At 46.5% G+C, this 22,087-nt stretch overlaps 1 protein-coding gene across 2 annotated transcripts in view; it reads left to right on the plus strand.

The window, feature by feature from the left end:
• The window catches only part of TENM4 (teneurin transmembrane protein 4), a 3,327,204-nt gene that overhangs the window by 3,088,399 nt on the left and 216,718 nt on the right, over nt 1-22,087 (plus strand). For both annotated transcript variants that reach the window (XM_070782510.1, XM_070782511.1), the window contains one exon: nt 18,998-19,168. In XM_070782510.1, coding sequence (XP_070638611.1) covers nt 18,998-19,168 — 171 coding nt within the window. The remainder of the gene's footprint in view (nt 1-18,997; nt 19,169-22,087) is intronic.

The raw sequence follows: 22,087 nt of genomic DNA on the forward strand, positions 1-22,087 counted from the left end.
TCCCTGCCCGTCTGGGGCCTTGTGTCTGCTCTTGGGTCAGCTGCTCCAACACGTGCAGGTCAGGGAGGTTACAAGTGGCCCTCAGACCCAGAGAGGTAAAGGAGCTTCATTTGTGGAGGGAACCACCCGCCTTCTCCCAGTCAGTCTCTTCCGAAAGCTTAGCTCACGTGTCCCTTTCTCAGCGAAGCTCCTCTGATGACCTCACACTAGACCAGGAACCCAGTCATCCGCGCTCACAGTGCCAGGAGCCTCACCATCATTGCATCTGGGCCTGGGTCTTAGCCCAGCTCAGCTCTGTCTCCACTGAGACTGTAAGACTTACACTGTAGACAAGCTCTGTGGGGGCGGGAGTGATTTCTGTCTTGTCCAGCGCTGTGGCCACAGCTTCTTGTACCAGCGTGTGGCAGGATGTAGCCTGTGTTCAGCAAAAGTGTGTTGAAGGAGAGAGAGGAGGCGAGGATATTGGAACCAGAACCCAACGGATATCGCAAGGCATGGAGTGGAGGGAGAGAAAATGGTAAGCATAGAGGCTTAGGCTCTTACAGGGAACAGAGACCAAAAGTCTAGAGGCAGGGAGATCGTAGGAGAGTAAAAAACAGTTCCTGGAAACGAAGGGAAGGGAGGCAGCCAGGGGTGGCGTGAGGCACAGACCTGGCGGTGAGCCTTGGCCTGTTCCTTCCAGCTGCGAGACTGAAGTAAGAAACTCGCTGTCTCTGAGCCTCGGTTTCCCCCTCCAGTGAAAGCAGGTAATAGGCTATTGCAAGGAGGCTGTGACAACAGGGCACCTGCTTCTTTCTAACAAGAGCCACTAATGAATGAAGTCCATCTTCCCCTCCTGCCAGCAAACAAGGTATGTTGAATGTGAGGGCCAACCAGTCCTCAGTTTGGAAATGTCTCAAAAAAGGACCTGAGTTTATTAGGATATTCATGTTTTGTAGCAACAGCAGCTATAGAGACTGACAGAGACAGCACACTCTTCCCAGGACTTGGGGGTGGGGGGGTGGGTTGCCCCATGAGCAGTTCCAAGGCCCCTGAAGAGGCAGCATATCTCACGGTTGGTCAGGGACCAAGCTGTGTGTCCAGAATCCTCCTTCCCCAGCTGCACCCTGGGCGTGTGGAAGAAGAATTGATTTTTCCAGATTTTTAGCATCCTTGGGAAGAACCTGTCCCCAAGTCCTTGTTTCTGTTCTGAACTAATTACTGTGAAATAACATAATTTAATTGCACTTAGATGCAGAGAGAAAGTGAGAATGGGCTCCCTGATGGCTGTTTTTCCACTATTGCAAGCACCTAGTTACAAAGAAGAGGTGGTACACTCAGGGCTGACTTAGAGCCATAGGCTGGGGACAGAGATGAGGGAAATCCAGCTAAGCAGTGCTTCATTGCCGGTGGGGGGCAGGGGAGGAGCAGGAAATGGGAGAGGAGGTGAGTTGGCCGTAAAAAGCGCAGTGTGTCCTTCCTTCTATCAGTAAAATAATGAAACCACAGCTAAACGGCTTCATCCTTCTAAAGACAGCAATGTAGCCTAAGAGCAAAAACCACAGACTTTACCTTCTAGTCCTGCTCACACAGGTTTCTCCATCCTTCCGTGTCTTGGTTTTCTCACGGATAGTTTTGTCCATAAATATCCAAGAGGTGTCTTGAGCATTAAGAGACAGAGTGTCTATAAAGGGTCCAGCCAGCTGGGTGGTCCCTGATAAGTGCTGAAGATATGTGGGTCTCACTCTTCCAGGCAGCCAGATCACCCAGAGATTTGAGCCCCTTTCAGATTCAGCAGCCAAGGGCCATCTGCACACACAGGGACTTCAGGTAATCTGGGATGCAGTAGAGGGAGCTTCCGAAGATTGAGGTTCAAGACAGCGATGAGCATTCACTGAGCCTGTCCGCAGGGCTCTGTCCTGGGCTACGGGGACCGACAAAGCCAGATAAGCTAGCATCACTGCCTTGAGTCTTCCGTGGCTTCATGGAAAGCCAGATGTGTAAGGACCCGAAGGCAATCGTAGACAGATGATAAAAGCATGTTACTGGAGTTTGAACCTTATCCTTGTGGGAGTCCAAAGGAGAGAGCAATTCATTGTAGTCAGGAAGATCAGATAAAATTTCCCCAAGGCATTGAGCCTTGTAAATCAAGGAAGACACTGAAAGAGAAGCTAGGAATGGCTTTCTGGAAGATGGAACAGTCCAAACAAAGGCAAGGGACGCTAGATAGAAATGTTGGCTGTTTTGGCACCTGTCTCAGAAGACTGCATTAAAATACCCATTTGTGCTTTGGACTTCGCATGGGCCTCGATCTCTCTGTTACTGAAGGCTCTCAGTGCTGAACTGCAGAAACCACGGGGACTGCAGGAGGATGCAGACTGCCTCCCCGCTTAGAGCAGAGGCTCCACCGGACAGATGCCCAAGGAATCCCTTGCCTTCACATGAGGCCTTTCAAATCCATCAGTCATCCCCAACATCCCTGCACTGTAGAAGATTATTAACTGCATTTTTTTTTTTAATCCTGCAAACCCCAGATATGGAAACTGAGGCCTGCTGCAATTAAATTGCTTGTTTACCTGGAAGGACAGCTAAGTCATGGAGCTGGGTCTAGAAACCAGGTTTTATTATTCCAGGTCCTGTGTTCCGTAATTAGACGATGCTGGCTCTCAGAGCCCTCCTCCGATGTCTTCCCCTGCTGCCACACTCCATCCCTGAGGCCCAGAGCAAACAAGGGGACTTTGCCATCCTCTCCAGGGATGTCCTCTGCCCCCTTCCCTACCACGACCTCCTCTGATCTAACAGAGGTGGCAGCTCACATGCATCAAGAGCTAACCACGTGCCAGCCACGTTCTGCTACATGTATCTCTCATTTAAGCTTTCAGTGATCCTACCCATCCAGCAGACATTTGTCAAGTACCAGCCATGTGCTAGGCTGCCCGGGGGGCTCAGATGGTACAGAATATGCCTGCAATGTAGGAGAGAGACCTGATCCCCATGGACAGAGGAGTCTGGTGTGCTACCGTCCACGGGGTCGCAAGAGTCGGACACGACGGAGCGAGTGAGCACAGCACAGCCATGTGCTAGGTTCCATTCTGTTTTTATTTCCATCTCATAGATGAGAAACTAAGGCCTGAGGAGAACGAGCCAGTTTCCAAGGCCACATCACTAGTGAGTGCGAGAGCCAGAATTTGCCGCAGAGCCTGCCCTCTTCACAGTGTGCGCTGCGATTCCCAGAGCTGGAGTCGGGCTGGGGTGGGACTGGCGTGGTTTACCGATCTGAGCTGCTGAGAGGATGCAGGGAGCTCCTTACTAAGAGAGAAATTACCTTTTCTTATGGAAGAAAATGGAGTATCCACGACTGCCCCCACCCCACCCTGGGACGTGCCTTGTGCCAGGATTGCCACGGGTATCCGTGGCATTGAGTGGAGCTGTGGTGTGCACGCAGAGTGCTCCAGGACTGGAGAGCAGAGGAGGCCCAGATGACATCAGGGACCTCGATACACATTGCTTATTGAGCCCTGGCCCCTCGTGTTATCTGATTCGCTGTCCTCCAGGCTCCATGGGGCTGTGGCATTAGCTCGTCACCAGTGTAACATTTCATTTCAGAGGAGGCCTTTCCTGCTAGTGTTTGGCAGACAGCTAGATTTATTGCACCTTTGAGCCTGGAGTTAGATTTTGCTCATAGCCTCCAGAGGGGGAAGAGGGAAAAAAAATGCCAGTATCATTAATTGTGCTCTGGCCTGCGTTTCATCACATTGTCCTAAATTTTACCATTCAGGCCATCTGTAGAATTTTACAGCAAGACAGGCTCTTTGGACTTGTGTGTGTGTTAGTGTGCGAGTCTCTCTGTGCATATGAGCACATATATGACTCTGCCCACTATGCAGGCAAAAAAGATATTTGAGAGGAGGTAGAATGGTGAGGTAGCAAAGACTCAAAATGAGAATTTTAGAAGTAGCATTTTTCTTTACCTGAAAACTCTTCTTTCGAAACTTGTTTATGCATCCTCACTTTTCTGTAAAGCATTAAATTTATTAAACTGTTCTGTGCATATCCCTACTTGTGTCAGTCTGGGGCTGCATAGGAAGTTTCTCATGTAAATCTTTGCATTAGTCTGTGTATTAAACCTGGGTGTTCTTCCTTTCGTTGATTAAGCAACATAATAATAATGTCTTATATTTTCAATACACTTGATAATCTATGAAGGACTTTCCTTAAATTTAATCCTTATAAGAACCCCAGGAGATGATTTTATATCCTTTCCCTTTCTACAGATAGAAAAATTGAGGATCAGAGTGGTTAGGTGACTTACCTCCAGTTGCATAGCTGGTTAAGACGAGAGCTGGGAGCCTGGCTTTCTCTACAGATCTGATCCACTGGGCACATAGGTGGGCAGCAGAGCCATCAAGTGTCAGGGAGCACCTGGACACAGGCTGTCTGGGCAGTGGACACAGGAGAGGTGCTGAAGTAATGGGTAGGAACCGGGACGGACGGGAGAGCAGAGGGCACTTATGACCATGGGCTACGGTGGAAATTCTCACAGAAGATGTCAAGGTTTGAAGTAGGCCTTGAAGGATGGGAGAATGATTTTAAAAGTAGGGAAGGTAGTGGCCATTCCACATAGAGGCATTGCATCAGCGAAGGCTGGGGCCTGGATGGACAAGAGTGTTCAAGGAACAGGAGAAACCCACACAAACAGAGGCTCCAGGACAGGGAGAAGCCATGAGGAGTGTCAGGTACTGTACTTGATAAGCCTTCCAAATGCTGGAGTTTTCTAGCCTCATGAGAAATATCACCAACAGAGTTTGAGCAGTATGGCAGGTCCATGTAATAATGAGATCTCTTTTATTTTCCATTTTTGTCATTTCCACAGTTTCACATCTAACCAGAAAGGCAGTGTATGTATAGTGGCTGGGGACAGATTCTGGGCAGTCTGGATTCAGTTCAGATCTCAAGTGACTCTGCCGCTTATGAAACGTGTGACCTTGGGCAAGTTGTCAGACCTCTTAGAGCCTTAGTCCCCTCCTCTTGCAAGTGAGGATAACAGTAGTACCTACAGTGTACGGCTTTGCAAGGATTAATTGATAACAGCTTCCCTTGTGGCTCAGATGAAAGAATCTGCCTGTAATGCAGGAAACACGGGTTCGATCTCTGGGCTGGGAAGATCCCCTGGCGAAAGGAATGGCCACCCACTCCTATTCTTCTATTCTTGCCTGGGAAATCCCATGGACAAAGGAACCTGGTAGGCTACAGTCTATGGGGTCACAAAGAGTCAGACACGACTGAGCAACTAACACCGACACGTTTATCAAGCACTAAGCAGAGTGCTTGGTATCGTTAATGACAGCAGCTGTGGTTATCATCATCATCAACACGGTGCCTGGAGCTCCAGGCTGTCCTAAACTTCCTAGCCAAAGGGCTGAGTCAAACCAGGGGTCCCTAGAATATCCAAGAACTGAGTGCCTGGTTCTGTGCTCAGACACGGCAGAGAGGCACGAAGATGTAGTCTAACTCCAAAGAGCTAGAAAAGACTCCCATGGGCAGGAGCCTGGGAAGCTGTGGTGAATAAAAGAGGAACACTTGCACACTCTGTTCCATGAGAGTTTACCACACTCTTTCAAAACGCTTCTCATTGTAAAGAAATAGCATCCCTCATTACAAATCCAGGTGGCAGACTCAGTGTTAAGCTGTCCGCCCTCATTCTTCCCACTGAACTGACTGTTCCGGAGGGGAAAGGCCTATCCTAATAATATATACACAAATTAAAACTCCATTTAGAGGTACAGCGGGGACCACCTCCTAATTGACTTTGATCACTGAGAAAAAAAAAAAAAAAAAGCAAGCTAGTTACGTGGTTGGTTTGCCAAAGGAAACCAGGCGATGGGTGGGTGCCTCACGGAGCCCTGCGACAGGACATTTCTCTAGTAGCTATGGAAATGGAACCTAGCAACAGGCACATCCTCCCGCTGGAGCTCCCAAGGCAGAACCAAGCCCCCGGTTGCTTCAGCCCCGTTTGATGGTTCGGTGGCGGGGACAAGGCCTCACACATAAGAGGCTGGTCCTTGGCTAAGTTGAGACACCTTTTATAGAAATGCTTTAGATAGCCCAGTGAATAGCCTTGGTGCTTGCTTGCAAACACCATAAAGAAAGGGAACCTAGAGAGCTCCAGACCAGCCTTCTGCCTCCTCTGGGGAAATGACAGGCACTTTCCCTGGTTTCCCAGGCTGGCTGTGTAGCTCTGCTAGGGCAGGGCTGGCTTCACACCCCAGCAGGAGCAGCTAGATGGGCTTGTGACCCCAGGAGTGTCTCTGCTTACTGGATTCTTAGTGACACCTTGAGTTTGAAGGGGAGGTGGTGTGTCTTCCGCTGCATGGAGTTGCAGTGGCGTCTCTTCCTTGACTGCTCTGTTGGCCGTGATTTACTCAGAAGCTGCATGTTGTTCTGATCAGGATGGCGGGGAGGCCTGCCCTGGGCTCTGACAGTGGTCTGCGAAGGACTCAGGGCGTGCCGTGACCCAGAACCCGGGTTTGGGTCTTGGTGCCACCATGACAAGTGGCACAATGATGGATGATTCTGCACCTTGGTTTTCTAGAGATACAAGATCAGGTTAATAATATCTACTTGGTCACTCTGTTTTGAGGTCCTCGCAATCCATAAAGTGGAGATACAGTCTTGCTTAAAAAGTGGTGGGATTAAACAACGGAATGAACGTGCGCCCTCCCCCACTGTGTCAGGCACATGGTGCGATGTTTCATAAAGGAAGCGGTTATCATCTCAGTAACGGTCCTAATTACGTCTGTCTCCTTCCTTGCCTCTGTTTCTCCTTCTCTCCTGTGGGCCAGATGCTGGGATCTTGGTGGAGACAAGAACGTGATCCCTGCCTTGGAGGGAGGGCCTCCTGGTAGGCTGACATCACCTGCCCCAGGGGTTCATTCCCTCTACTTTAGGCTCAAGAAGATGACTCCTCTGGTCTGAGAGTGCAGCCCCCGTTGGAGGCACAAGCCCTGAGCGGGGCTTTCCTGCTCTCACAACATTTTCTGCTGTGACTCAGTGCCAGCGTCATTTAGTGGAAAGGACTCCCAGTGATGAATTCAGAGACTTGGGCTCAGCGTTGTTCCAGCCTCTGCCCCAGTCAAGCCTAAGTCCCATCTCCCCAGTGAGCAGGACTCAGGTTCAGTCAGAACAACATCCATACCTGTCCCCCTCAACAGCCGCCAACCAGAGCAAAAACTCAAAAGAGTTCTCCACTTCTTCAAGAAATCTCCTTACTTCCCTTCTCAGTGAAAACCTTAATATACACTGCAAATGATGGTGATGATGATACATAGACGCTTACCCTCTGGTAGTCGATTGGAGCGAATGCCAAGCAGCACGATAAGCTCGTGAAACACGTTCTTCCATCTTCACAGCAGTTCTTTGGAGCTAGACACTATTATCACCATTTTATAGAGGAGGACCCCGAGACTCAATGGAGTTGAATAACAGGAATGAAGTCATAGAACTGTAAACACAAGAACCAGAAACAGAACCCAGGGCTGCGTGGCTATGAAGCCTGTGCTCGTAACCAGTGTGTTTCACGCCTTCATTTTCTTGTGTCTGGAAGCAGCACAGCAGGGCGGGAAGAGGTTGGATTACTGGGCTGAGGTCCGTCCAAGGGGTGGTGGAGGTGGCCAACCCCTAGACTAGTCATGCACGGAAGAGGTCTTAGTAGAGCCCGTTGGGTGAAAGGTGCCCCGAGAAGACAGCTTTCTAATTCCATTACTGCAATAATAGCTGTTTACTCCATTCTGCACAAATTAGATTCCAGCCCCGGTTCCCCTACCACTTGCTGTGTCACCAGTTTTCAGTGCCATCCAGTTAAATTGACCTTTCATCTCTGCACTGACAGTGGCTGTGCCCACCGCCCCCTTTTCTAGCACCCATCCCCTCCTCAACTTGTTTTACAGAAATATCGAGCGGCTGCCAGCAAATCCTTGCTGAAAGGCCTCCTTTCCCCACAGCATTGCGTGGTGCAGAAAAATGATTAAGTGTGCCAGAGTCCATTCTCCAGAAAATACTTAATTTGGGGGTGAGAGACAGTAACCCTGATTGTTGCAGTCAGGTTTATCCAGAGATGGGAAGAAAGGCAATATATTTACTTGATTTAAAATTAGCCCCACGTAGTCACCAGTAGGATCCTGTCAGGCTGCTTTATACTGATTCCGCTTTTAAAAACTGTTTTATCCATTGGGCAAATATCTCGAGCTCCTTTGCCCAAAGCCCTCAACTCAAAGGAATTTTCAGTTGGCATTTTTGCAGTTGGCATGGGAGGGAAATTAAGGGCCATGTATGGAGAGAAGGAAAGGTGATGGGCAGAGTTGGCTTAAACAGGTCTTTCAAGGGATCTCGAATTTAGGAAAATCAGAGCAAAATGACAGCGATGATGACAGCTGCCATTGCTTTGTTCCTACTGTGTGCCAGGCACAGTTCTAAACAAATCATGCGTGTTGTTCCATTTAATCCTTTAATGTAATATTGCTATCTGTTTTACAGATAGAGAAACTGAGACTCAGAAAGGCAAAGTCATTTATCCAGAATCAGGACCCTAGGAAATGATACAGCTCTGAAGGCTCCGGATGGACCCCCACTTGACAACTGATCCTGCCAAAGTCACTTGATTTTGCATGGTTTTGACTGTGGAGGTCAGCCATGCCTATGGCAGTCAGGGTGTAAACATGGAAAGTATCTTGGGAGGTGTCTTTGGGAAGATCATGAAGCCTCTATGAGCCTCCCCTTTCTCATTTGTGAAGTGGGAATACTGATCATTTTCTCAAGGTTTATGTAAGGACTGAATGAAATAGCGTGTGGAATTCCCCTTGCCTAAACGTCTGACCTGTGGCATAGACTCAAAACCGGAATTCCCCGCTCTGCTCTGTCATCGTTCTTGTACTCTTGCTCCTCCTGAGACTGGGTTGTAGAACTTCCTTTTTAAGGTAAACAGCATGGAAATGAGTTTGGAAATCAGTGCAGAAAATTTGTCACACGTCCTACACTGTGATTCAAAGCCTGATGTCGTTTTTACATATGTCTTTCTAGATGTTTTTTTATAAACATACTATGCACGCAAAAACATGCAACTCTGTGTCCTACTTTCTTCCCCCTTAAAATTACATGATAAGCATTTGCCCTCATTGCTCATTGTCAGTTGAGTTCAGCTTTTCACTCATGTCTGACTCTCTGCAATCCCATGGACTACAGCACGCCAGGCTTCCCTGTCCATCACCAACTCCCGGAGCCTACTCAAACTCATGTCCATCGCGTCAGTGATGTCATCCAACCATCTCATCCTCTGTTGTCCCTTCTCCTGCCTTCGGTCTTTCCCAGCATCAGGGTCTTTTCCAATGAGTGTTCTTCTCATCAAGTGGCCAAAGTATTGGAGTTTCAGCTTCAGCATCAGTCCTTCCAATGAATATTCAGGACTGATTTCCTTTAGGATGGACTGGTTGGATCTCCTTGCAATCCAAGGGACTCTCAAGAGTCTTCTCCAACACCACAGTTCAAAAGCATCAATTCTTCGGTGCTCAGCTTTCTTTACAGTCCAACTCTCACATCCATATATGACCACAGGAAAAACCATAGCTTTGACTAGACCTTTGTTGATACAGTAATATCTCTGCTTTTTAATATGCTGTCTAGGTTGGTCATAGTTTTTCTTCCAAGGAGTAAGTGTCTTTTAATTTCATGGCTGCAGTCACCATCTGCAGTGATTTTGGAGCCCCCCAAAATAAAGTCTGTCACTGTTTCCATTGTTTCCCCATCTATTTGCCATGAAGTGATGGGACCAGATGCCATGATCTTAGTTTTCTGAAAGTTGAGTTTTAAGCCAACTTTTTTCACTCTCCTCCTTCACTTTCATCAAGAGGCTCTTTAGTTCTTCTTCACTTTCTGCCATAAGGGTGGTGTCATCTGTGTATCTGAGGTTATTGATATTTCTCCCGGCAATCTTGATTCCAGCTTTGTGCTTCATCCAGCCCAGCATTTCACATGATGTACTCTGCATAGAAGTTAAATAAGCAGGGTGACAATATACAGCCTTGACATATTCCTTTCCCAATTTGGAACCAGTCTATTGTTACATGTCTAGTTCTAACTGTTGCTTCTTGACCTGCATACAGATTTCTCAGGAAGCAGGTCAGGTGGTCAGGTATTCCCATCTCTTGAAGAATTTTCCAGTTTGTTGTGATCCAGTCAAAGGCTTTGGCATACTCAATAAAGCAAAAATAGATGTTTTTCTGGAACTCTCCTGCTTTTTCGATGATCCAGCAGATGTTGGCAATTTGATCTCTGGTTCCTCTGCCTTTTCTAAATCCAGCTTGAACATCTGGAAGTTCACAGTTCATGTTCATGAAGCCTGGCTTGGAGAATTGTGAGCATTACTTTACTAGCGTGTGAGATGAGTGCAATTTTGCGGTAGTTTGAGCATTCTTTGTCATTGCCTTTCTTTGGGATTGAAATGAAAACTGACTTTTTCTAGTCCTGTGGCCACTGCTGAGTTTTCCAGATTTGCTGGCATATTGAGGGCAGCACTTTCACAGCATCATCTTTCAGGAGTATCAGTTATTTTTCATAATGATTAGCTTACATTCCATCCAGTCCCTGTATCATAATTTAGCTCAGTCATTCTCCTGTTTTAAGACATCTACATTGCTTCTGATTTTCTTAATAATGCACTGCAGTGTACAGCTCTGTGTATATGACTTCTAAGCTTGAAGCCTTTGAATGTTGTGGCTTTGGTGCAAAACCAGGGGTAGAACTCGGGGAAGGAAACTGTCATTTTGTGGTTGTTACTGTTTCGCCTTTTTGCTTTGTGCTTTCCACCTTACAGGACCATAAATAGGCGAACTCCAATGAGTTATATCTTACAGAAATGATGCAACAAGCAACTGGGCACTAACTTAAACAGAAAAGTGGGTAGCCGTGCACCTTGGTTGGGTCCCGCTGCCTTTTGAAGCCAAAAAAAAAAAAAAAAAATGCCACTGGAGCCAACAGTTTCTTGATTAGAGCTTCATCTCTAATCACTACCTGGAGCTGCTGATTCACAAATGCAAGTGGCTTTGTGCTTTCGATTTGGGGAAGGGAAGCGTCTTGTGACGGTAGAACCTCTCCTGTGCACATTGGTGACTCCTGCACAATGACTTTGTTAATTGCCTCCTGCTGGCTGGGTGCTGGGAGGGGGGAACTGTCAACATTGAACATCTATTGGGCGTTTTTCTTAAAAATGTCAAGATGGAGCTTGCACTTTCCCAGCCTTCTCTCATGTCTTGCTGGGCAGGAAAAGGCGACTGGAAAATGTCAGCCCTGGGATCAGAGGGATCACAACTGAGGGAATAAGAGAATTCTCCCACCCTAGCTCCTGGCTTTTAGAAATCATTAACATTTCAACGTGGGTGATCCTGTGAACTCACTACCTTTCCACAGCCTTTTTCTGAACTCTTTAACATCTTTTCACCTTTTTATTTAATTACAAACTAGTTTAAAGGGAACACCAGTATCACGTTCATTATTTAGATCACTTCCCATGTACTTGGGAGAGTTTTGTACACACAGTTGTATAAATACCTCAGAGTATAATTTAGATAATCCTGTGATGTACATTGATGGTTACCATTAATTCCTCTGGAAAAGGGGATTACGATGATTATAATTTATACTGTTTCAGTGGCCTGGTCTTAAAGCAGACTGAAGAGGACCGTGTATACTTCTGAGCCTTTTGGGATACTTGGTGGTTACTTCCAAGTCCTCTGGATAGCATGCACTGACTGCTGTCCACAGCTGCAAATGAGGGCTGCTGTGGGGTAAGAAATATTATCACCATGGGGACCCCCACAGATTCATTTCAGCCTTTATTACCCATTTTAATCTATTTAAAGTAAACTATATAAAAGAGGAATCTTGGCTGGGGAACACAGACTCCTGAGTTTGAAATTTCACCTCAAACTTATACCAGCTCTGTGGTGTTAGGTAACTTACTCTGAAGTATATCAAAAATATATCCCCATAGCTCAGTTTCTTTTCAGTTCTGATCTCTGGTGGTCCCAACCTGCAGTGGCTTGAAGCAGGGCTTGGGTTCCTGGCCAGAGATTGAGGTCACGTCATGTTAGTGAGAGCACCAAATCCTAGCCACTAGGCCCATGGTGACAAGGCCCTGGCCCTTCAGCTTTGCAGAAAAAGAACTCCCACAAAGATGGAAAGTAGTGAAACAAGCATTCACTAGGAGGAAAAGAGAGTACAGTCTGTGCAGATAGACACATACGGAGAGAGAGTCATGCCCTGGTGGTGGTTTGAATCACTTTTATGGGGCATGCCTTCCTGGTTTCCTTTGGCCCATCATTTTGCTTTGCCTGGCTCTGAGTCTGTATTTGGTGTGTCTCAGGATCCTCCCCTGTGTGCATACTCATCCCTTAACCAAGATGGACTCTAGCGAAGAGACTTATGGGTAGTTGACATCACTTACTATGGGGTAGCACCCCTTCTCTTTTGACCTTCAAGGAGCCCTTCTGTGCATGTGTAGTGGGACGGTCTCCTTGACTTTGAAAATGAGGAATATGTGGTCTTTTATCTCTTATCCAGTCAGGGCCCAGCCTCCTCCATCATCCTGCCTTTGCGGAGTTTCTGCTATTAGGAAGTTTCTGTCCACAGGCAAGAAGCTGAGCAGCCTGGAGTCTGTCCGTCTCCTGACTCAATTCCATTGTACCTGTGAGCCAGTGGTTTTTCAACCCATCTTTCCATGAGGATTACATTGATTACTATAAATTAAGAATATGGCATGTAGTATGCATGGCGGAAAGTGAAGAGGAACTAAAAAGCCTCTTGATGAAAGTGAAAGAGGAGAGTGAAAAAGTTGGCTTAAAGCTCAACATTCAGAAAACTAAGATCATGACATCTGGTCCCATCACTTCATGGGAAATAGATGGGGAAACAGTGGAAACAGTGTCAGACTTTATTTGTGGGGGCTCCAAAATCACTGCAGATGGTGACTGCAGCCATGAAATTAAAAGACGCTTACTCCTTGGAAGAAAAGATATGACCAACCTAGATAGCATATTCAAAAGCAGAGACATTACTTTACCAACAAAGGTCCGTCTAGTCAAGGCTATGGTTTTTCCAGTGGTCATGTATGGATGTGAGAGTTGGACTGTGAAGAAAGCTGAGCACCGAAGAATTGATGCTTTTGAACTGTGGTGTTGGAGAAGACTCTTGAGAGTCCCTTGGACTGCAAGGAAATCCAACCAGTCCATTCTGAAGGAGATCAGCCCTGGGATTTCTTTGGAAGGATTGATGCTAAAGCTGAAACTCCAGTACTTTGGCCACCTGCTGAGAAGAGCTGACTCATTGGAAAAGACTCTGATTCTGGGAGGGATTAGGGGCAGGGCGAAAAGGGGACGACAGAGGATGAGATGGCTGGATAGCATCACCGACTCGATGGACGTGAGTTTGAGTTAACTCAGGGAGTTGGTGATGGACAGGGAGGCCTGGCGTGCTGCGATTCATGGGGTTGCAAAGAGTCAGACACGACTGAGTGACTGAACTGATGCAGTCCAGGTGGGCTTCCCTGGTGGCATTAGTGATAAAGAACCTGCCTGCCAATGCAGGAGACATAAGAGACCTAGGTTTGATCCCTGGGTTGGGAAGATCCCCTGGAGGAGGAAATGGCAAACCACTCCTCCAGTATTCTTGTCTGGAGAATCCCCATGGTCAGAGGAGCCTGGCAGGCTACAGTCCATAGGGTTGCAAAAAGTCGGACGTGACTGAAGTGACTTAGCATCCATGCATGTATGCACTCCAGTTTATACCAGGTTTTGAGTTACTGTTGTTATTGTTATCAAGGACAAAGAAAAATGGTTGCTTGAGCTTCTGTTTTCTTTGGACAGTCTCTGACCAAGTAAGCTTTGTGTGCTTTGAGAAGAGAACAGAGCAAACCATTTTCCTTCCTTCTGTCTTTCCACTGAGTGTAAAATTGACCACCCATCAAACAGTACAGTAGAAGAGTTGAGGGGCCCCTAGCATGACATATTTAAGACTGGATCGCAGGTTGAAGGTCCCTTTCATTCTGGCGCTAAGATGACATTACCTGTGGAACTTGGCTTCTCTGACTCTGCATCCTTATCTCTCTATATCTTACCTTCTAGCCGGCCATTTCTCAGCCCAGTTTTGGTGGCCCCATACTCACTTGCCTACCGCCAGCCTCCAGAATTATTTCTGGAGGACTGGGTCTCCTGAGAGTCCAGTTACAGCTGGATCCAGACCTGGCTTCCCTTGCTGGTTTCCAGGAGCACATCGTCTGCAGATTGACCGAGAGACCCGCCAGCCTCACAGCTGTGGGGGCCCCTATTTATGATCACCGGTGGGGGGTGGGGGGCCAGGCTGAGAAGCAGGGGAGCCGACATCCTCCCTCGTCCAGTGGTGGGCTGCTGTGCCCTAATTAACTGCCCTGGAACGCCAGATCTTGTTAGCGTTTTCACCTGGAATACTTTTTTCACTGGCTTTTCTTCCCCCTCCGCCTTTTTTTTTTTTTTTTTTTAAAGCAAGAACTTGCTTTTGCATCTTATTAAAATAAGAGGTAGCTTTGACAATAAAAATATTTCTCTTCACAAAGCTGTGAGAGTCTGTTCATCGTGGGATTAGTTAATTCTCCTGACCTTTTAACAAGACAGCTCTTTTTGCACACTTAGATGAGATAATTGATTCTAACAGGCAACGAAGCCCTGCTCATTTAACTGCATATATCTGAGTTGTCCGCAGTTCAGGCAATTTTTCCACTACCTTTGGAGTTGCCAGTAAATAGATTGAAACAGTAAGAAGGTAAGCAGAACTGTGAGCTAATTCAGCCCCAGAAGTAGCAGCATAGTCACTTCTAACAGGCCGGTGAATTTTATTATTATTGGAAACTACACAGGGACAGTAAGGAGCAGTCTGAAGCACTTCATTGAGTGCTTGGTACCTAAAAAGTGCTCTATAAATGTGAGCTACTGTTTTATCAGTATCATCAACAGTATGAATATAATGGTTATAAAATACAGCAATCACACATGGGTACAGTTTATAATATGCTTTGCCATATATTATCACCCAAAGTGAAATTGTTAGTCATTCAGTCGTGTCTGATTCTTTTCAACCCCCTGGACTGTAGCCCGCGAGGCTCCTCCATCCTTGGGATTTTCCAGGCAAAGATACTGGAGTGGGTTGCCATTTCCTTTTCTAGATCTTCCCGACCCATGGACCAAACCCAGATCTCCTGCATTGCAGGCAGATTCTTTACCATCTGAGCCACCCGAGAGCCCATATTACCACATAGAAAGAAGAAAGGGAAAGTGAAATCTTTTCGGACTCTTTGCGACCACATGGACTGTAGCCTACCAGGCTCCTTCATCCATGGGATTTTCCAGGCAAGAGTACTGGAGTGGATTGCCATTTCCTTCTCCAGGGGATCTTCTCAACCCAGGGACTGAACCCGGGTCTCCCGCATTGCAGGCAGACGCTTTACCATCTGAGCCACCAGGGAAGCCCTATATGACCACATATGATGTAATAATTCTTTGAAATATTTTTATCCTCACTTCTCAGATAAGAATACTTTAGCTAGGAAGTGGCAGTTAGGATTCAAAGCCAGTTTTCTTGCCGTCAGTCCAGGACACTTTCCCCTGTGTCATAGTAACCAAAGAGAAAGCAGAGGGTCAGATCGCATCTCTGGTACCAGTGTACACGGTCCTGGTTAAGCCGAACTTGTGTGCGTCCTCAGTGGGTTTTGTTTGGACAAGGAGTCAGAAGGTTGTGCTGCGCTCCGCTCTTCTCTACAGGTTTTTGCATCTTGAAGACAGTCACACAACCACTCAAGACCACCATCAGTGACCATTCCACAAACTGGGGCTAAATAACACAACTTTCTGTCTACTTCACAGGATCCTCTGTTGCTGCCTTAAAAAGACATGTAAGAGGCTTAGAGTCAGCTTCCTGTGTAAAGGAGGATGTCTTTATAATGCCCACCCACCTTGTTGGATAAAGCTAGTGAGAGGCAGAATGGCAGAGTCGGGAGAGCCTGACTTTTCCAGCCAGAGAGGGAAATGGTTTGTGATTTCAGGATTCAAAGAGTTTGGGATTCTAGGCTAGGATTCGAGGCCACTTGTTAGCCATGTAAATTGAAGTCTTTGTGTCTTAGTGTCTTTTCATCGGCAAAAATGGGATTATCACCTTCTAGGACTGTTGTGAGAATGAAAGGAAATACTGTATTTGCTGCTTTTAGCACAATGCCTGGCACATGGAAAACACTCAAGGAATCATAGTTTCATAATTATCGTAATTTTAATTAACCTTCTGAGTTAATTAAGTATGCACATCTGTAAATTGGGTCTGGTTGAGTTGGGTAAGGATTAGAGGTAATGTATGCAAATTACCCAGGACACTGCCTAGCAAGCCCTTGGTCCTCTGTGAAAACAATTACAGTGGGCCTTCATATCTCTTGTCGATTGGTCCTTTGCTGTCTTCCTCTGGCCCTCTTACTGGGTCAGCCACCGCCGCCTCTGGGCCTTCCAGTCCTTCTGAATGTACTTTGTTGCTTGTCCATCTCCCCTACCTCTGAACTCTTGGAAGCAGGGAGTATCTGATTTGGTTCTGGCTCTCAGCGTCAGCCACGGGTCCTGGCTTTTAGAAAATGTTCATCAACTGAGCAAAGGAGGGACACTGAGCACAAGGTGCTGTGGAGTCAGGGACTGGAGTAGTACTTAACTCTGTATGTAGGGGATCAGAGAAGGCCTCCCAGAAGGGGTAAGTATGGACCGTTGATAAGGCTCAAGTTTTAGATCCTGAATGGGATTTAGGCACACATTTCTGGAGAAGAAAATGGCAACCCACTCCAGTATTCTGGCCTGGAAAATCGCATGGATGGAGATGCCTGTAGGCTACAGTCTATGGGGTCGCAAAGAGTCGGACACGACTGAGCGCCTTCACTTTGTACGAGCTCACAAACCTTTTTGGAAACATGCTGCCTAGAGCACTGTATATCTCAAGGCGCAGTATCCATTCTTTAGTGTCTACTGATCTCTTCTAGATTGCTGCAGAAGACTATTTAGCAGTTACTACATTGCAAAGATATTTTTAAAACAGAAATGCATGCACGTGAATCAAAATCACAGAATTCCCCCAAATCACAAAAATGCAGACAATCAAAATGTACAACAGATATGTGATGAAATGTAAAATGTGAATCAGTCCCCTTTCCCAGGCCCTTAGCATCTCTTCCTTTAGAGGGCTGCCACTGTTACCAGTGTCTTTCATATCCTCTCAGACTCTATATACAGAATCCTTTCCTTAACCCAAAGGTAGAATAGCAAAGGCCTTCGGGCTGCAGTATCTGTGGTGTACAGGCTTAGTTGCTCCAAGCATGTGGAATCTTCCCAGACCAGGATCAAACCTGCGTCTCCTGCATCGGTAGGTAGATTCACATCCACTGTACCACCAGGGAAGTCCCTCCATTTGTATTTTTGTCCTGAGCATGTGTTAAATCGCTTCAGTTGTGTCCAGCTCTGTGCATCTCTATGGCCTATAGCCTGCCAGGCTCCTCTGTCCATGAGATTCTCCAGGCAGGAATACTGGCGGTGTATTATTGTTCTGCACGTTACCATTTTCCTTCCCAAAAAATGTATAAAAAAGTTCTCTCATTCTTTTTTATGGTTGCACAGTATATTGTATGGGCTTCCCCAGTGGCTCAGCAGGTAAAGAATCCTCCTGCAGTGCAGCAGACACGGGAGTTGCAGGTTTAATCCCTGGGGCGGGTGGGAGTGGGGGAAGATCCCCTGGAGGAGGAAATGACAACCACTCCAGTATTCTTGCCTGGAAAGTCCCATGGACAGAGGAGCCTGGTGGGCTAAGTCCATAGGGTCGAGAAGAATCGGACACAGCTCAGTGACTAAGCACACACACAGTGTATTGGATGAATGTAACTTATCTGGCTCCTTGTTTGTGGACTGGTTTCCAGTGTTTGTGGCTTCCCTGGTGGCTCAGCTGGTAAAGAATCTGCCTGTAATGCAGGAGACCTGGGTTTGGTTCCTGGGTCGGGAAGATCCCCTGGAGAAGGGAACAGCTACCCACTCCAGTGATCTGGCCTGGAGAATTCTATGGACTATATCGTCCATGGGGGTCGCAAGGAGTCAGACATGACTGAGCGACTTTCACTTTCCAATGTTTTGCTATTACAAGCAATGCTGTAGTGAATAACCTTGTATGCACTCACAAACCTAATTTTGTGTAAATGTGAGCATATCTGGAGGAGAATTGGAATCTCTGAGTTCCAGGGTAAAGGGTATGGGTATTTTATTTTATAGCTTTTCTCGAACTGCCCTCTCTGTAAGGTCTGTACCAGCTTATGCTCACACCAAACCAGCTGAGTATGAGAGTGCTTGTTTCCTGTTCTCTTCCAATACTGTATATTTTCAGCCTTCTAAAAATCTTTGCCAAACCATATATGAAGAACCGTATTTTAAAGTTTAACTTCCATTTCTTCTACCCTGAGTAATGTGTAGAGAGTCCTTTCATACAGCCGAGAGCCGGGTGCATTTCTTATTCTATAAACTGTCTGCCCATCTCCTATGCCTATTCTCCTACTGGGTGGTTGGACTTTGCTTATTATTTGTAAGCATTATTTTTATATTAAGGAAATTAAGCCTTGATGAAACAAGTTGCTGTTTTCCCCTGTAGATTGTTATTTTTAGTCTTTTAAAGCAAAAGGCCTAGACCTCCTGAAAGTCCCCCCGTCCTGCTCCTCTCCCTGCACCCCTACACTGTGAGCTCTTGAGGGCAGGGTCCGTGCCCGGGTCATCCCTGTGGCCAAGTCCCCTCCGTGGCACCCAGAGCTCTCTCCAGGGGCTCTGTGTTGAACTGAACTGAATTCCCGTGTTCCCCACCCCCACCTGCCCTCCCCTATGGCTTGGGAGTCCCGTTTCCGCCTCCAGCAGAAAAAGATGACTTTTCTCATTGCTCACCACAGCCATGCACCTGTTTGGCCTAAACTGGCACCTGCAGCCGATGGAGGGGCAGATGTATGAGATCACGGAGGACACAGCCAGCAGTTGGCCTGTGCCAACGGACGTCTCCCTGTATCCCTCAGGGGGCACTGGGTTAGAGATCCCTGACAGGAAAGGCAAAGGAGCCGCAGAAGGTAGGGTCGCTGTGTTGTTCGTGTCGTGAGTCCTCTGTGTCTGCCTTTGAGCGAGGAGACCGCCATCCTGCGCGCCATGTGCCTGACTCACAGCTCCATGCCCTGGTGCTTCCTCCATCCCCCCGCACTCCACGCCGCTGCCGGGCCACCCATGTCTTCATCGCAGTTCCTCGTCACTGTGAGCTCATCGCGGGGCTTGGGCAGGGCTCATGGTGCTCAGCGGCATCCCATCCCATACCTCAGGGGAAGCATCGTGGGCTTTCACACTGCTGGGCGGCCGTCTTTGATGGTGTGGGATCATGATACGCCTTCCGGGGCAGCCTCGTGGCATGAATGGGCGTCTCTTGGAGTGGGGTGTGTGGCAAGGTGGGTAGAGGGTGTGGTGTACATGAAATATCCGTGGACCTTGTGGTTCAAGGGAAACACCACTCCCACTGTTCTAGCATTTTCCTACCACGTGGCCTTGAGCAAGTCACTTAATTTTCCTGAGCTCGTTTCCTCATCTCCAGGCTCAGTAATTGTTAGTGTTTGTTCAGTATGTTTGTTCAAAGCTTTTTGTGAAGAACATTTCATGTTTAATCCTCACAGAGATCCTGTGAAGTAAGTATAATTGTTTACAGCCATTTTAGATGCAAAAACTAAGGACCACATAGATTAAGTGACTTGGCCAGAGTCACACTGCCAGTGGAATTTGGGACGTGGCCCAGGTCTGTGGTCCACAGGGCTCTTGCTGTCTCCATAAGTTGCCCTACCTGACTCACCTCATGGTTATAAGACCCTGAAGGAGATGTGAATAAGGAACCCCATTGTACAATGAGATACAGATGTTTCTGTATTAATGATGGAAGTGGTGGTGACATTTGGGGTTTGGCATTCTTGAATGGGACATCCATAGACCCATTTTTTGAATTTCTTAGGGGTCTTTCTAACATGCCACCAACTTATTGGTAAATTCTGTCACTGTCAGCCAGGAGTGGCAGATCCACAAGAACTGGCACCAGCGAGGAGGTCTGAGCTCATGAGCCAGGCTGGTTGTCATTCTAGGGAATGTGACCATCCCTTCTCATGTGACCACTTTTTTTTTTCTGGTGTTACCCTAGTCAGCAAAGTGGTTACAGCTGCCACCAGCCTTCACTGCCTTTCCTCTTATCTCAGCTAACTTTGGGTCGTGGCTCCTGAGCTTCCCTGTCCTTTTAAGAGTTTGTCTTCTAGTGATCAGTGTGGTTAACAGAGTAGCATATGGCTAGTCACAGCAGTTATTCATGACCTCTGAATGGTCTTGAAGTCCAAAATCAACTCTTGACCAATGACCATCTTTAAGGAAACTGAGGGCATTTCCACAGAGCCAAATCAGAACCTCTGCCTGCTATTTTGATGGGCAAAGCCAGTCTTCTCCTTTATAAAGATTTTCAGACTTAAGACATTGAATAACTTACACTTGCTTTGCACCTTAGTAGGATATGGAGGGAGCATGGATAGGGGCATGGGAAGAACTCTGGGTTAGGAGTCTAGAACCCTGAGTTCAAGTTCAGCTGCTGCCACTCATGATGCCCTTAAGCAAATCCCTTGAAAGACTTTCTCGGCTTCATATTCCTCCTCATTAAAAGGAGGTGATTGATCTATATTATCTCTAAAGTCTGTTCTAATTCACAAGCTCTACATGTGAAATTAGTAATAGCATCATCACATGATTAACCAGATTCTTCTTTAGAAGTTTTTTCAGGTTGGTTCTGTCCATGGTCCTGCCTGTCACCTTGTGATTCCCATGTCAGCTTACAGTGTCAGATGCCATAGGTGAATACGTAAATGACAACTGTCTTTAGATTAGTATCAACCAATGCAGATTTAAGATATGTGTAACCCTCAAAGATCTCATTTAGAAAAATGTGAGTTTTCTGTATGATCTCTATCAAACTTTCTTTAAACAGGACCTGGGTCTATCTAAAATCTCCCACTCTAATGAAATTAGTTTGCGGATTGCTTGGATTTTGCTTTGTTTTTCCTAAGGAGCAGGAGGTGCAGATAAGAGATAAAATTGCACCAGTTTATTGGTTTACTCTCATTGGAATATTTTTGCTTAAAGGGATTATCTGTCATTACTAATGCAATTGGAAATCCTGTTTACAAACCCCCAAAATGCAGTGTGATGCTGTAAAGCGGTCAGCATCAAAAGCAATTACTGTGATAAAAAAATACATCCGTCTGGAGAAACAGAGGACAAAGCTTCCCAGAGTTTATGTGAGACTGTCACAGGGTTCTTAATTTCTTTTGCCTTGGTCAAAGCAGTGTCTACTCAGTTTATGTTTTTAACTATGATGTTAAAAATCTAGTTCCTTAGACATATCTCAAGGGGGAAAGCTTCTAACCCTGATGTGAGCACACATTTCCTGTCCTTTCTGAGGGTATCAGAGAAGACAGCTGATTCCAGAATGAAGAGTAGAGCCCCATTGCACAGTGATAGGGGAAGCAGTGTGGTAGGAAGAGGACAGATGGGCCGTGGAGCCAGACAGTCCAGGCTTTGCGTCCTGGTCTGGCCATTTATTGGCTCTGCCACTCCATTTCCTTTGGCCTTAGTTTCCTCATCTGTGGAACAAGGATGGCTCATACCTATCTTTCCAAAGACTGGTTATGAGGAAGTATTCAATAAATGTGAGTTCCTTTTCTTCTTATTCATTTAAATCCCAAGCCATTCCATGTCTGTCATTAGAAATCTCAGAATTCCAGACTAATTAATATTCTTTCCTCAAAGATTCTACAGAATTTGGGGCATTCTTAAATATTTTTAAAGGGTGTGTATTTTTTAATTATACAAATGAAGTATATGATGAACCCAGTATTTTAAAGGCTCATCATGTCTCTGAGAATAACATCAAACTGCAATGTATTCTGTACTTTCAAAGTGGCTATAACCATTTCAGA

The sequence above is a fragment of the Bos indicus genome, chromosome 29 (genome assembly GCF_029378745.1).
Source record: "Bos indicus isolate NIAB-ARS_2022 breed Sahiwal x Tharparkar chromosome 29, NIAB-ARS_B.indTharparkar_mat_pri_1.0, whole genome shotgun sequence".
In the NCBI taxonomy this organism is placed as follows: Eukaryota; Metazoa; Chordata; class Mammalia; order Artiodactyla; family Bovidae; genus Bos; species Bos indicus.